General features: G+C 45.7%; 2 protein-coding genes across 7 annotated transcripts in view; one reads left to right on the forward strand and one right to left on the reverse strand.

The window, feature by feature from the left end:
- Positions 1-3488, forward strand: part of slc25a26 (solute carrier family 25 member 26) — a 68395-nt gene extending 64907 nt beyond the window's left edge. For 2 of the 5 annotated variants that reach the window (XM_044122728.1, XM_044122729.1), the window contains exon 9: positions 1976-3487. In XM_044122728.1, the coding sequence (XP_043978663.1) occupies positions 1976-2311 (336 nt within the window). In that variant the 3' untranslated portion in view covers positions 2312-3487. Of the gene's footprint in view, positions 1-1975 lie in introns of all 5 variants that reach the window. The other 3 variants (XM_044122727.1, XM_044122730.1, XM_044122731.1) reach the window with 3 other exon arrangements.
- An 878-nt stretch (positions 3489-4366) lies between these two features.
- lrig1 (leucine-rich repeats and immunoglobulin-like domains 1) overlaps positions 4367-15907 on the reverse strand; it is a 43509-nt gene continuing 31968 nt past the window's right edge. Inside the window, exons 10-18 of one of the 2 annotated variants that reach the window (XM_044122724.1) lie at positions 14036-14107; positions 13562-13633; positions 12896-13059; positions 12448-12795; positions 11203-11484; positions 8919-9329; positions 8707-8841; positions 8240-8536; positions 4367-7115 (exon numbers count right to left, since the gene is read on the reverse strand). In XM_044122724.1, coding sequence (XP_043978659.1) covers positions 6913-7115; positions 8240-8536; positions 8707-8841; positions 8919-9329; positions 11203-11484; positions 12448-12795; positions 12896-13059; positions 13562-13633; positions 14036-14107 — 1984 coding nt within the window. In that variant the 3' untranslated portion in view covers positions 4367-6912. The remainder of the gene's footprint in view (positions 7116-8239; positions 8537-8706; positions 8842-8918; positions 9330-11202; positions 11485-12447; positions 12796-12895; positions 13060-13561; positions 13634-14035; positions 14108-15907) is intronic. The other variant, XM_044122726.1, reaches the window with a different exon arrangement.

Here is a 15907-nt window from a genome sequence, read left to right on the forward strand (position 1 = left end):
TAGCCTACTTTTTAGTTTAATATTAGGAAGCTCCTATATTTTGTCAAAGGATTTACTTGTAAGTTAGCTTCTGATAAAATTTTGTGTTGTTTGATCCAATATGATCAGTTATATTTTTCTGAAAGAAGAAAAAAAAAAAGAGTTGACATCATTCCAAAATAGTTCACATTGCACATTTTATTTCTGGTTCAGCTTTTTTTTTTTTTTAAGTAATTGCTAAGGTCAAATCTCGCCATATTTCTGCCTTTGAGAACTTCCTTATGAGTTGATGAAAACCGAAGTCTGCTATTGCAGCGATTCAGAGGTGATTGTGTAAAATGAAAACAGACCGAAACTTAAGGACTAACACTCCCACGCAAATGATAAATGCAGACAGACTTTTTATTTTTTTATGTGTGGCTGTCAGTTTTTGTTCTTTTTTTCTTTTTTTTCGCTTGTCCCCCTCTCCCCCCCTTCCCTCTTGCGCCTCAGCGAGCTCAGCGCACAAGGCAGCCGTCATCCCTAACATCTGGCCCGGGCCGGGGCCAGACCATGTGAGCGCGGGGGCTTATTGGCAGACGGAAGGTGTCGGTAGGCAAATGCTCGGCAAGGGAAAGACGGAGAGAAGAGGAGGGAGAGGAGGGAAAAAAAAGGAAGAGACAACACAAGTATGTGTCGAAGAGGTGGATGACGCAGCAAAAACGAGAAGCGGAGGAGAAATCCCGTAGAAGCGAGCCAGCTTGGGGAAGGGCTGGGGGGTAAGGAAGGGCGTCGGATGGATGGACAGCACACCGACATGTGTGGATGTCATCTGGCCGTCAGTCAAGCACAGAGAAAGTGAGAGGAAAGGGGGGAGAAAAAAAAACAGAGAGATGAGAGCTCCAGCGAGGAACAAAGGTGGGGGGGATTGAAGCCTAATTCCAAAAGCAGCTGTGTGTGTCAGGAGAGTGGGAGGCTCGGTTCTTGGGATATGGGCGCTCTCTCATGGCCCGTAACATCCTCTGACCTCCATAACGTCAACAGCGACTCGTTGGGCCCCCAAGTCAGACCTTAAAAAAAAAAGAAAGAAGGAGAAGAAGAAGAAGACGACAACAAGAAACCCCCTGAAGCTTTATGCCTGACCGTTCCCCAGCACCTGAACACCTGAAAGCCATAAATTAGTCCGGTTCTGTCAAATGTTGAAGCTAAACATGAGCTGCTAAAACTGTTTGCTAAAAGCTAAACTGGAAGTCATTTTGTGGAGCTGCTTTTGCATATAATATACATGTTTAATTTGGCGCAGTTTGCTCATCTGTAAATTCATATCAGGATAATATGCCGATGTTTACGGAAGCATAAGCATGTCCTGTGACCCAGACTTATTGAGCACCCCCCAAAACAATGCTGCACACTAATATTTAATTGGATCACCGTTGGCTTTGACAGGTCACATGTTCTCTGTGCTGTTGTTTCGATAAGCTTCTGATGTCACTCACACGGTGTGACGTCGCCTCCGCTCCTAATAAAGATAAATAGCGACCGGCCGCTCTCAGTGAGCTTGAAATCTCCTTTTGAACTTTGCTCAGCCAGTTCCTGTTTTAAAGAGAAATCGGAATCGACTAAAATCCGTATAACCAGGTCGATTCTGATCGCAGCGTCTCTTAAAATACATTTTGCGTCAAACTATTTGAAAAGTAAGTGCAGTTCAAACAGTCGCAGCAGATAAACAAATGAGGAAAAAGAGAAATTCATGCATGATCTACAAATACGCCGCACTTTTTTGGTGCTATCAATTGGGAGATTATTGCAGAGTTTTCTAAAAAAATAAATAAATAAAAATGTCAAAAACTTTCTTAATTGTGCTAAGCAGCTGCCCCAGTCTTAGATGATGGCAGATTGTAGCCCATGATCTATACAGCAAGTAATAGAAGGTCAAATTTACCATCATAAATAAGCGCAAATATTTCCAATATTTCTCCAGAGAAGGTGACGCCTTGTGATTTCTGTGTTCCCACAGGCTGTTTGCAGGCAGCGTCCCGAGGACGGCCTTCATCAGCGTGGGAGGCTTCATCTTCCTGGGAGCGTACGAAAAGGTCCGCCGCACTTTACTATAGCGGAGCTTCATGGCACTAACACACACACACACACACACACAGCGGCCCCTCGGTGTCGCCTGGCAGCTTGGGGAACGCTACCAGCTCAGTGCCCTGAGGATTCGAAGCTGACTACATTACCCAGGATGCTGCATTCCGGGTGGATAACGTGGAAAAGACTCTTAGCAGCATTTATGATTCTGTCCTGTAATATTGGAATGGATTTTGGAATTAAAGACTCACTTTTATACATCTTGTAATTTTTTTTTTTCCTGTCACACTCTAGACTCCGGTCCTACGACATTTAATGTCCGTTTGTTTAATGTTTTATCCATATTTTCTCCTCTCTATTGAGCTCAGCCACCTGCGTAAAAGACCCACCCTGGAGACGCAGCGATATGTCACCGTTGTTACATTCCAACCAGAGCAAAGCTGACCTCATCCCACCTACGAGAGCCGTATTTTTTCCCCCTGAGACGCCGCCAACAATAGAGCACTTTGTTGAATTAACAAGCCTGTGGGGTTTGATCTGGAGGCTCAGCTGCTCCACACAAGATTCTTCATTACAACTCGAGGTCTTACCTGTCATGACTTTATTGTGCCTTTCCTCAGCTAGGTGGAAAACATGGAAGGATCTGAGGGAAACGGGTGGGGGGATTTTTTTTTTTTGAATGTGTAAATTTTACTGGATTTAGATGGTGGATGTCCTCTGAAAGTATTAGCATTTAGCATCAAACTTTAGCAAGAAACCAACTACAGCTTGACTAGATCATGAGTTAAACCCACAATGCATCAGTTCATACCTGCTGTTGTGCATGATGTGCGGTAAGTTGCGTTAGTAAATGAATATTTGCTTGGTGAATGGGGCACCAAAACTGGCTCTAGCGCAGCGGCTCACGTCCTTGTAGATCCCTGCCGATGTTCTTTAATTTCTGCAGATCAGATCGTGATGTTTTTTTTTGTTTTTTTTTTTTTAAAAGTCTGTTAGCCTACTTCATGCTGGCCTATTTAAGTAATTTTTAATTTTTTTATTATTATTATTTGTTAATAAAACATATTGACCAGTCACACACATATGGGCCTGTCTGTGTTTTTGTTCTCAGTCAAATTATCTTTGCTCATTTTACTTTGACAATCCGAAACCGTTAAGGAGGCAAATGCTTTCCCACAATGCCATATTACTGCATTGATTTGGCATTTTAGATTCCTAATACGCCGCTGCGATGAGAAATGCGTCTGGGTTCTAAGTTGGTCACAGAAGAAACTCCTGAATATTTTCCTACTTGCGGGCCGAGCCAGGCATATGGCTTTGATTCGGTTTGCAAAGGTTTCTGAGACATCAGCTGCTGGGATCCGCGACTTGCATGCACATTTAATTTCTGCGTTTGGTCTCCTACTACAGCAGAGCGTCTGTTTTCTACCTCGCTCCCTGCAAAGGTAGGTTGTTGTGTGACAACGGTGGAGGGCGAGACATGCGGAAGGTTTAAAATGACGCACAAAGGGGGAGATTTTCCCGGTTTTGTGTGTATACGGTTGAAACCAGACGCATGTTCTCCTGCAACTTTTAGATGTGTCTCTACTTCAACACACCTGAGTCAAATAATGTCATTAGCAGGACTCTGGAGAACCTGACTGTACTTGGGAGGTGATTCAGCTGTTGGATTCAGGTGTGTTGGACCAGGGAGACGTCTAAGAGTTTAAGCACTTGCTTGGTTTACGTTCCATTTCTCCATGCTCCGACATAACTTAGGTCAAAATAAGAGCAGAATACGTGTCCTGTATGTCAGATGGAGGAAGGAGCGTGGTCACGTTTAAATGCAGGGAGACATTTTGGTATTGGCGCCAGAGTTTTTCTGTCTTTTACGCACCAGCGTAGAAAAACCCCTAAAGGACGTGAAAGTCGCACTGTCACTGTGCTGCTGAGCAACAGTAGTCGGTGTGTGATTGGTGGAGGCCACAGTCTGGAGACTGTCAATCACCAATCATCCATCTGGAATGCACATCCTGAGCCTGAAGTCTTCCTCCAGTCAAACGCAGAAACTTCCAACATCCCGCGGCTCGGAGGGGGGTACAAAAAACCCCCCACAAAACCAAAAAAACAATGCCTGCCGTCTTTGGAGCTGCGAGGAGCCAGGAGACATTCCTGCTGGAGGTTCAGCTTTGTTTCATGTCCCAGCGAGCGCTTCATTTGAACTGATGACTTCTCCATAACCACCGCAACAAGAGGGAGGAGGTAAGGACGCCAAACGCTAACTCAGCTCGAAACATACGGTCAAAACAAACAAACAAAAACAAAGCAGGCACGACACCGGTCATCATAGCAAAATGTGATTTTATTAGACATTTAAATGCCGTGTTAGACACTTCACTGTTGTTTTTTATTATTATTATTTTAGCTTTGACATTGGTACAGACGCTTTGCTTCAATAAATTAGTCTCAGAACATGAACTGCACCTCGCTCTGTCTCTCTGTCTATCGTCCCTTTATGGTGAGGGAGGGGGAAAATCTCTTGAGTGGTCTCCTCTGGTAGGCGTAACAGGAGGACGGTGTCCTCCGCCTTACCTCTGGTACTGAAACCCAATCAAACTGCTCCGACTGAACGTGGCCCGGTGTGTTCAGGGACTGTGGGAGAAGGTGGAGGGTGCCTGAACGCATTGACCCGAGTTTGGTTAGAGCGCATTTTCACAAGCTTCCCAACGGTTCACAGCGTTACCCTCAAGACATGACGCATATCTGAACTGCAGTGATGGGAGAGGGTGGAATACTGGCCCTTTTTTTTTTGCCACAACAGGAAGATTACAGCAGTAACATCATAAAATGAAGCCAAATTCGTGACCAAAGCACGATTGTAGCTTTCAATTGTGAATGTGCCTTAGGGGTTCGACGTAAGGCACATTCACAATTGGGTTCACACGGGACGCGGCAGTCGACAGCGACAAAAACTAAAAACTTTTGGGGGAAAAATGTAATTTTTTTTGTCGCTGTCTTTGTCTACAAGCTCGAAATTTAAGCGACTGTCGCTTCACTACGCAGGCTCCATAGAAAAAGAATGGAGAGGGAAAGACGCCGCCTTCCCTGTGTCAAGTAGAGATGCACCGATAGCCAGTCTACCGACTGGTGACTGGAATCGGCCGATTTTCATATTAGCCAATATTTCAAAATTGCCTTTGTTTTCCCGATTAATTAACACCAGGCTGTGCTGGCAACACTCCTTGGCATGGAAGTTGATACTGATATAAGACGCAAGACTCTGTAGGTGTACAGACAGTGTGCGCTGGTCTTAAAACGTCTTAAAATCATGTATCTAAAATTAAGGACTTAAGATTTCTTAAGTTGGTTTAAAAATATAAGTTGGCCTTTAATACGTTCATCACAGCTACTTACAATTTGGTCTTGGGAGGACTACTGAATTTTGTTTATTCTGTCTTTTTCTCGCTTAACTCGAGTTCTGTGACTCGAAACCACCTTAAATACCATTCATAATGGTCTTAAAAACTCTTAAATTTGAGTTGGCGAAACGTGCAGAAACCCTGAAGAAGGTGCCAGAATTAGTTTGAAATTAAAACTTTTCTAAGGAGGCATTTTAACAATCATTTCAAACCTGCCTTAGGGACACCTTTGGTAAGAAAACGAATGGAGCTCGCTGCTTTTTGGAAATCTCAATTTTGTCTTGGAACTCTAAAAATGGGCCAAATATTGGCCTCTGATCGGTGCATCTCTATTCATATTCGGTGTCATTTTTGGCTTTTGCGGCTTCCAGGTGAGGACGACGTTTCATTACATTTGTCACAACGTCACTAAATTCCACCACCCTAAGAGACACATTGATCCTAGTAGGTTCAGAGCAGCTTTGTGGTAATCTGTAGCATAACCATATCAAACGGGTGGGAAAACATCAACGGCACATGTTCTGGTGAGTCTGAAAAAACGTGCTCCACCCGGAGCAGGTTCCCCCGTATTCCTATTGACAGACGATGTGGACAATCTGTTTCTGAAGAGATTTAAAAAGTGCTTGAGCTGACTGACTGCCCCGCAAACGTACCGAACCGCTTCCACATCAAAGCTCTTCCTTCCTTCATACCGCAACAACGCACATGAACTGTGTTTCTGTGAGGCCATGGCTGGTGGCACTTTCCTCTCCAGAAGAAAACTAAAAACATACCGTCAAGTGCAACCAAGTGTTTTGTTTGCGATAAAGGGTGTACCTGTATTTTTCTCAAAAAATGTCTTTGAAAATTAAAAAAAAATAAAAATAAATTTCAAATAAAAATCACAGGTTGAATCTTTGATCATGCAATAAGGCACTGCAGCTGGATGTTGGTAAAAGCTGAAAAAGGCTGTTTTCTTTTTTTCCCCTAACAATAAAAATATCACTTCTTTCTTTGCCATGCACATATATTCAAACACTCTTTTGAAAAAGTTATATAATATATAAGAAAACTCTTATGTACAGTCAAAAGTCCCACTGTATATTTCTCTTTTCCCCCCCTCTACTGCACATAATTACACTGTACAAGATTCTCTGTTTGCATGCTTCAAATGCAAGTCACATTTATCTTTTTGTTTTGGCGCTAGAGTTCTTTCTTTAAACCGGTCACCTCCCAAATGAAGGTTTTAAACAATGTACAGCCGATACGCTCGGGCGGGACGCCACCCGCACAAGCTCCATCTTCAAACTCCGGACTCTCTCCCTATTGGTCCTCCCCGGAACCGCCGTGTCGGTCCTCGGATCCGGGAGGCTTGGGATCGTTCCCCTCGATGTGAGGTAGCAGTTTATTTCCCAGTGCAAAGAAAGATTTTTTTTTTTTTCTCCTTTTAAAAAAAAAAAAGTCCACATTTTGGGGCTTGATTCAGTGTCTGCTAGTCGCTGGCTCTCCTCAGGGGGGCGCTCTCGTTCTGAGAGGCTCTGAGGGCGTGTCCGTTAGGAAGCAGAGTCTGCCTGAGCTCAGGCTCGCAGTCGGTGTCGGTGCGCGGGCGGTTCGTCCCGCCGGGCAGCTTCACCGGCTCGTGGAAGGAGTCGTCCTGCGACGGCGCGCCCGCCAACGTGCGTCCCGCTCTGCTCGCTGCGAGACAAAGACACACGGGAGGGAAAACGTCACGTCAACGACATCGACGGTGGCAAAGAGCAAGACAGGAAGTACCGCAAAGTGGAAAAATTAGATTTGTCGTTGGGTTTAGCCTATTAAATAAATATTTTGTACTTTTCTCCACTAAATAACTCTAGAGCATCTGCAAACGCCAAAGTTCCAATTCTTAATTGGGTTTAGCACAACAAGGCTTTGACTAGGCCACTCTAACACATAAATATGCTTTAATCTAAAGCTCCGAAGCAATTAGTGGCTTTCTAGACTTTCCACAATGGCTACACTTGATAAATATGCTTTAAAATACTAAATACTGTAAAAAAATAGATTTATAGTTCATTATGGAGTTACTGAATTAAGATTTTCACAGCAGAAGGACATCACAAATAATGACTTTTTAACGTCTTTACTGGCAATTTGATGACAAATTTCTTCTAGTCATCAGGTCGGAAATTACACATCTTCTCCAAATATCAAAACACCAAAGACGGAACTATATCCATCTTGTTTTTAAACAAAAAGTTGAGGTTTTTCTTCATTTTACAAGACGAAATAAAACGGCGGATCTTTAAAAATGACAACGAATTTCCTGTAGTGGATTATAAGTCGTCTCTTCCACATACTTGTCCTGGGCTGTGGCAGGGCTTGTGCATAAATCACTCATTCAGCTTCGGGAAACTAAGGGAGTGGAATGTGAGCACAGAGCTGCGCCGACATGCGGAGGTGAGAATCGGCATTCGAAAGCCGATTCCAATCACATGACTCCCCGGCTAAATCCCAGCGCAGGCCTGCACACGCAGCCGCAGGAGTCAGGCGGCGCGCGAAGGTTTTTATTCCAGCGGGTTTTTTTGGGGGTTTTTTTTTCTCACATGTCCTGAGGGACTCTGGTCATGCAATAATAAACTCCCAACCAGATGCAAATCGACAAGGACTCCTGAGTTTCTCTTCAGTTCCCTGTGAGCTCACCTGATGTAAGCGATATTCCTGTGAGAGAGTAAAGCTTCAGGAATTCAGCTAAATTTATGGCTTACTGTTGGCATTTTTTCATTTTTTGGATTTTCCTCCAAGCAATGAGAACACAAAACAGAGATCTGCACACGAACCTTTTCGCTCGTCGTGACTCCTCTCTATCGTGTCGTGGTTTTTGGGGAAAGCGGATCCTTGCGTGTCCTTTCGGTTTCCGCGGGGAGTGCCGTTGCAGAGCGGAGCGGCTGCATGCGACCCCGTGTCCCTCGGTTCCCCCGGGTTACAATGAGAGTAGCACGGGGGCCCCAGCAGCAGCTGTTGCTGCTGGTACTCGGCGCCCCGAACGCCGTATCCATGGGCCAGGTAGTCGGCGTCGTCGGAGTATCTGTTGCCGGTCTCCATACAGTCTGTGCACACCAGCGCTCCGTTGAAACCTGCAGCCGCGGAGGAGGGAGATAAATCATTTGAAGGCAGTAAATCGTGTTAAGAGTGTCTTTGGGAGTTATTTACGACTCTGAGCAGGCTGTCAGAGACACCGGAGGCTGCTGGCAGAACAAATATTTGGAGAAGCATGTGAGGCAGCGGTGGGCGGACTGACGGGTACCTGAGGCGTCCACGACGTGCCCGTTGGGCTGCGCTCCACCCCCGGCTTCCACGCGGATGCACACGTCCTGCCGCTCGGACAGCGTGCCCTGAGACGACAGGTAGCTGGGGACGTCCGGCGGGACGATCGTCTCGTCTGCAGCAAATAAACGGAGACGACGTTAGACACCGGAACCAATCAGGAACCTCTCTGGTTCTCGGTTCTGAACTCACCCGTGTTGGTCACGCTGCACTCCTCACTCTTCTTCCTCGTCTGGTAGATGATGCAGACCCACACCAGCGACGTGGCCACGATGCTCGTCACCACGGCGATGACAACGATGCAGATGAACATGCTGAGGCACCCGCGCTGCGTCACCGCCAGCTGGCTGTTGGCGCGCTCCGTGCCCAGCGTGTTGGACATGAGGCAGGTGTAGCGTCCGGCGTCCTCCAGCGAGACGTTGCCGATGACCAGCAGCTGGTTGCCCGGGGTGAAGTAGTGCCGGTCAGAGGGTCGCAGCGGCTGGTCGTCGTGGAGCCAGGTGATGCGTGGCGGCGGACTGCCAAGGGCTTTGCACTGCAGCGCCACCGTGTCGCCCTCCGCCACGCTGTGGTTCTTCATTTTCTGTTCCAGACTGGGAATGTCTGGAGAACGAGGAAGGAGGAAAGGAGTTGGAATTTGATGCAGCTTTTTTTTTTCTCCAGTTACCAAATTATATCCGACTGAGAATAGCAGGGTTCATCTTAAGACTTTAAGGTTTCGTGGGTGAGGCTGCCACTGTCACAGAGGACAAGATGTTAGTCAGAAAGCAACCCAGGAAGCGTCGACATTTAGTCTCTCAGCAACAAGAACATCGACTTAAACTCCAACTGGTGGCCTTTTGGACATTTCACAGTGGCTCTCATTGACTTAACACTTTTTTAAATATTCTGACATATTTCAATTTCTTATTTACTTGTGTATGGGTTTTTTTTTAACAAATGTGGCAAAAAAATGTTGGAAAATTATCCCACATTTTTCTCTCTGACCGGTTAAATATTTTCATATTTAACCTAGGGTTAGGGTTGGGGTTAAACAACCTCAACTTTTGACTGTGTAACTTAATAATCTGTAGTAAACTGAATAATTGGCACCCCGACTTAATAATCAGTACACCACATCTGGTTTTTCTACATTTATATCAGCATGCTATAAATTAAAATGCACCCTTTACTTTACTTTTTTTTTTTTTTGCAAGATTTTTGTTTACTTTATGACCCTACAGTTGAGTTTTCTCAAAAGGTCATGTAGTGTTTTGCAGCTCTAAAAAGGTTTTCTGTAGCTTCACTGGGGGTAAAATGGCTCTGTGTTGTAAAGTTTGCAGACTCCTGATCCAGACCCAGAGTCTGCTATATTACTACTGGTCAACGCCAGGAACTCAGCTGGTTTAAACAAACAGTATCAATCTTGACATTGGCCAGAAATGGAGCAGAAAGCATTCTGATTATTGCAGTAGGACAGTGGCGGGATCCCAGAGAAAAGCCCCGTCTCATTCGACAACGGTCCTCCTCCATCTCATCGACTGTGGCATCAGTTAACGTTTTATCACAACACACTAACAAGATTTCCTCTGTGGGAGAATCCTCTGTGGAACAATGCAGCCAGTGTGTCTCTGAGTGACTTTTACGTTCTGGAGAATGAACTGCATTGAATTCGGTGCAAGAGAGAGAGAAGAGTGTGTGTGTGTGTGTGTGTGAGGGTCAGCCTTTCAGACTCAACACTTTCCCCTCATGGTGGGACATACAGATTAAGAGATCTCACTTAACCCACTTCAGCCTCCCTCATTTTTCTTCTATCCATACTTTCTCCATCAAACCCCCCACCCCTCTTTTCTTCCCCCCCCCCCCCCCCCCTCTAGTCCTCTACTCCCCATACTTCCCTGTTCCAGTTCTCCTTTGCCTCACTCGTCCTCTCCTCCCCCCATCTCTTTTCCAGACAGGGGCCCCTCGACTGCAGCCACCATCCCCCTGCACCAACCCAAACATCACAGATTCGGCACACAGGCTCTGTTGATTCAGTGCTTTGCGTTGCCGGGTAGATTAGCAGAGAAGGCTAACCTAAATCTAAAAGGTTGAGAATAATAGTAGTTTCTGTTTTTCCTTACTTTTGCTTCAGGGTGCTGCATTGTTGTGTGTTGTTCGTTGTGTGTGTGCTGCTCTGCTTACAGGAGTGAAGTCTGTTTTGTTTGCTGAGTAAAACAACCAATAAACTGGGAGCAGTGAGGCCTGCAGAGAGGTAGTCCCTCCCACTGAGAGGAGAGAAGGGGGTGGGAATGCCTAACAAACGCCCCTCTGTGAGGAACCCCCCCCCCCATCACCCCTCCACCGTCCACACTCTGACCCCTATCTGCGACCTCTGTCCCCTGACCCACAGCACGGCCGCAGCTGCCGAGAAAAGAAAAATAAAAAGCTCCTCATTCTGACCGATTCTCAACCGCGCACCCGGCTATTTCCACACGTCGCCGTGGGAACCGCTTACCCAGGACGGTGAGGGTGGCGTTGGCCGACACGGTGCCTGCCGTGTTCTTGGCCGTGCAGCTGTACACGCCCATGTCCTCAGGCTTCACGTCCATGATGAAGAACACGTCGTCGTCGGGCATGACGTGCATCCGGCGCTCCCGGGCGGCGGGGAAGTCCGTGCCGCCGTCTTTCTGCCAGGCGATCTGGGGCGTCGGGTGGCCCTCGGCGGCGCACTCCAACCTGGCGTTTTGGGTCGTGCGGATGGTGCTGTCCCTGGGAGTCTTCAGGAAAGACGGCAGGACTGTGGAGAAAGAAATAATCAATGCCGTTTCGTAGGTTTTCGTTCCGAGATCTACTCTGAGCAGAACCTTTACTTCAGAATTTAACGGCAGATGTTAAAGATTATCGAGCGATTCTCTTCTTTTTCCAGATGTTCAAAGTCTTTCAGTGGAATTCTTCAGGAAACTGTTTTTCTCCAAGATATTTGTGCTAGAAATGCGCCGAACACTAATTCATGGTATATTAGTGTAATAAGAACAGTTTTCAAAATATTTCTGTCTAGCCTTCCTCCTGGGAGCTGTTATTAATTATTAATATGAGAAGCAGAGGCGACATGAGATCAGTCGCTGTAAAAGAGGGTTATTCTACAACCAAGTGATGATGGAGATAACATTTTAAAGTGTCTTTAATACTAAAACACAAATACTAAAAGAGCACGATTAGCCCAGCTAGCGTAGCAACCTTCTAGCCCCCAGAGTTTGTGGCTCATTTTATTAAGTAAATTCTGCTTGTTCCATTTAAAACGCGTTAAAAGTTGGAAAGAATAACTTTTATTATTAACTCTTATCTGCTAAAAGTCTTGCTCTCTCTTGCTTTTTGGCATCCTAAGTTAACTGCAGACATATTTGGAAATCTAATCTAATAATACTCTTTTTTTTTTTTTTTTGTTGCTTCTGCTGACTTTATCTTAAGCTCCTCATTTAGAGCTACTTTTAGGGTTTCTTCACACCTGATTCAAAAATGCAACATTTTCAACGAGTGCAGTTCGCTTCCTCACTGCAACCAAAGACCTATTCACCTCCTTGCCTGTGGTGGCGCTGCACCAACAACTCCTTATGAAAGCAAAGGAGTTGTCTTTTTCTGTCTTTTTCACGTCTTTTTCTGTTGCCTCAGAAAAAGACGTGGGCTCAAGATGGAGTAGCGTCAGATTTTAGCGGTGGTAGAAGATCATGAGCCATTTCTCCAAAAAGTGTTTCAGACTCACTCGTCGTACCGTTGACGACAACTTGAGCCTTGCTGGAGTAGGTGGAGCCAAAGTGGTTGGTGATGATGCACTGGTAGCGGCCCTCATCGGCGAAGGTGGCGTGCCGCAGGTGCAGGATGGTGGTGTACTCCATCACGCTTCCTGCGACGGCCCGCGCGTCGCCCTGGGTTCGCACGTGCGCAAAGTTCTCCATCTCGCCGTGGCGGAGCAGCTCCTGGTCTTTGCGCCAGGCGAACGTCATCGGGGAGGAGCTGCTGCTCGCCGCCGTGCAGGTGAGACGCACGTCGCTGCCGAGCACCGTCACCGTGTTCTCCGGCTGGACTGTGATCTGAGGCTTGGGAAGGTCGTCTGGACAGAAGCGGCCGTTTCAAAAAGCAGGTCAGGAAACATATGGCGGCATGTGGGAATGACCAAAAAAGCGCACGCTTGAAAAAAACCCCTAGCTTACCACACACAAAGCTGTTTTGTGGCGCTTCAAATATGCTGACTCCCTGCAGGCTCACTGGGTGGGCACAGGTGGCGTTTACACCCGCCTGTAGGCCATGGGTGTGCAGCCAGACGGGCAACCACTGGAGCTGGCAGTCACAGAGGAAACTGTTGCTCAGGATGAGACTAGAGGAGAGCAGAACAAACTAAATCACCTTTAAGATTTTCAACGCAAACGTTTTAAAACCTTGTCATTTTCCTTCCATTTCATGACTGTGCATGACTTTGCATTGGCAGGTTCTTCCCCAGTGTATTAAAAGCCCGGCGGGCCACCAGGCTTTACTTGCTAAGCTTTGCTTGTTTTATTTATTTTAGGGTTTTTTAAGACTTTATACTTGGTGTTTAGGTACTGTTGGTCATGTCTTCCAATAGCACATAATTACATAGTGATATTTTCAAATTTCTTACAACATTTTTAGCGCAAAAACACAGAAAGTTGCAGGATGAGCTCAAGCTTCCCTAGAACCAGGCTTAGCTAGTCTTATGGGCAAACCCCTGCATTGGTGTATCATTAAATCTTGATAAAACATCATGAATTTCGTTGCAACATGAAGAAAAAAAAAAAAAAAGCTCAATTTGGGTGAATTGTATATAACATGAAATTGTGTAAAACAATGCTGCCACTCACAGGCTTTTGAGGTTCCTCATCTTGCTGAACGCATCAGGCTGGATAGAACGGATGGCGTTGTCACCCAAGTTCCTGTCAACACGGAAGACATTGGCAAAGTCGGGTGTGTGATGTTTTTACGCTAAGGTGGAAATATTGAGGGGTTTTTTTCAAATGCAGGTTAGTTCTGACATTCACTTAACAAAATCCTTTAAAAAAAAAAAAAGTCTGAAAGGGATTCTGTTTTTACAGAAGATCACCATATGCTCAATAGCTTGTGCCGAGGCAAGGAGGGGGAAAAAAAAACTGATCCAGGCAGAGATTGAGCTAGACTAACGAGACAGAGGCAGCTGGCCGCTCTGTCTTCTCCTTTTACAAAGGCCCTATTAAATTGCTAGCAACCTCGCCTCTGCCAGCTACTTTTAGGCAATCTCTGCTCCCCCGCCCTCCCTCTGCTGGTCTTTACGCCCAGTCGTTCTGCTGTGGGGTACTCACAGGTGTTCCAGGGTCTCCAAGCCGGCGAAGGCTTTCTTGGCCACCGATTTGATCTTGTTTCCAAACAGAGTCCTGCCGTCGCAGAACATGCAGGATGTCAATTGATGGAGGGAGGGGAAGAAGAGGTAGGAAGAGAGAGAGAGAGAGACGCACAATTAGAGAGGGTGGGACTGATGAAAAGATAAAGGACAGGGGGTGCTGGAAATGTGAACTGGGTAAAGATTAGACAGGAGGAAGGGTGAGCGAGATTAAATGAGTTGCTTTTCAAAGACAACGGATGCTACTGTTTTGTTGGCGAGACCATCTATTAAAACGATAAATTGATTCTATCAATTAATAGAGTTTTCTGTTTATGACGATAGAGTTTTCCCAGGAAGGGTGAATGAAATAAAAGCACATTTTTTTAGAAATATTTTCTGTAATTTCCTAGAAGATAGAAAAAAAAAAAACATCAGATATGTATTTGATCTAGTACCACATGGGGAAGTGGAACAAATCTGTTGTTTGCTTTTGTTTGTTCGCATGAAAAGATCAGAATTGAGCTGTTCAGACTGCCATGGAAAAGTTGGATATGCACCGTATATATGGGAAAAAAAATTAAAAAAGGGTTTGGGTGACATTTCCCTGTTGTGTTGTTTGACATTTGCCCGTTGAGTGAAAGTCGAATTCAAAAATGTAACTTTTTTTAATTTTAACGTGTCCTAAAATTCAACAAGGTTCTTCCTGTTTTAACTAAATAGTGCCCCCTATAGGCCAAATGTTGAACTAAAAGACAAAAAAGAGAAGAAAAAACAAAAAAACCTGGCTAAAATGATATGAAAAAACTGGCAATTTTATTGTTAAGCCATATCGACAAGCCCCACCATCTATCCTTTTTCGTTCCACCACTAAGATACCGAGACGTTTGTGGCTATAATAAGACAAAATGTGGAAAGGATCAAGGAGGAGGAAGGCATTTGCAAAGCACCATGTGCTGGACACTTTGAAGTCCTCTTCTTGTTCCCCTTCTACATTTTCTTTTTCCCATGGCTCGTTTTGACAGCTTTGGGACACAGAGGACTGCTTGCTTCCGCCAACGGTACGACAAAAAAAACAAACACAAAAAAAGGGGGCAGGGTCAGAGGGCGGGGCAGGCGAGGCGTTTGATGTTTGATGACTGAATACGGCCCTCGATTTCACCCTCTCCCGGCTCCCAACAACAGACAGTGGGAATGAGGGGAGCAGAGGAACGGAGGCACAGAGCAGAAATAGAAATGAGCCTATTGGGGGAGCGAACCCCCGCCAGCTGGAAGAAAAGCCCTTTCTCTCCACGTTTCTTGGGCTCTTTCTTTCGGCCGTGCTCACACTGGGAACCATCTTGGCTGGACGTCGTCTTTTCATCCTGCAGGTTGATGATTGCTTGCCTAGCGCCACAAAGACTTCTCTCTCTCTCTCGCTCCAATTTCACAAATCGCTAACTTGATATAGAACAGCTCAGTTACAGGCAAAGAAACTCATACAACTTTCACACATAACTAGAGAGATGCATCTGAATGTTATGGCTAACTGACCTCCTCGGCATGCGCTCGACGTCTACAGCATCCTCTCGACAATCTAATTATTCAACATCTTTTTGTTAAAACAGATTCACACCCAGAAGTTGCGGGACATCATCCCCCAAGGATTAGAGCTCCACAGGGAGCTCTAATGCCAAACATCAGTCAGCGGCCTTCTCCTGCGATTATCCTGTCCCGCCATTATTAGACCAAGGAGCTAATTACTGGAGGATACTCTGAAAGGAAGCTCTGAAGCATCGTGATCCAAATTGTGGAGGATTACACTCTCGAACAAACCAGGAACCACTATCGTCTCTTGGCTATCTCGTTTGTTTCC

This window comes from Gambusia affinis, linkage group LG07, assembly GCF_019740435.1.
Source record: "Gambusia affinis linkage group LG07, SWU_Gaff_1.0, whole genome shotgun sequence".
Lineage (NCBI taxonomy): Eukaryota > Metazoa > Chordata > Actinopteri > Cyprinodontiformes > Poeciliidae > Gambusia > Gambusia affinis.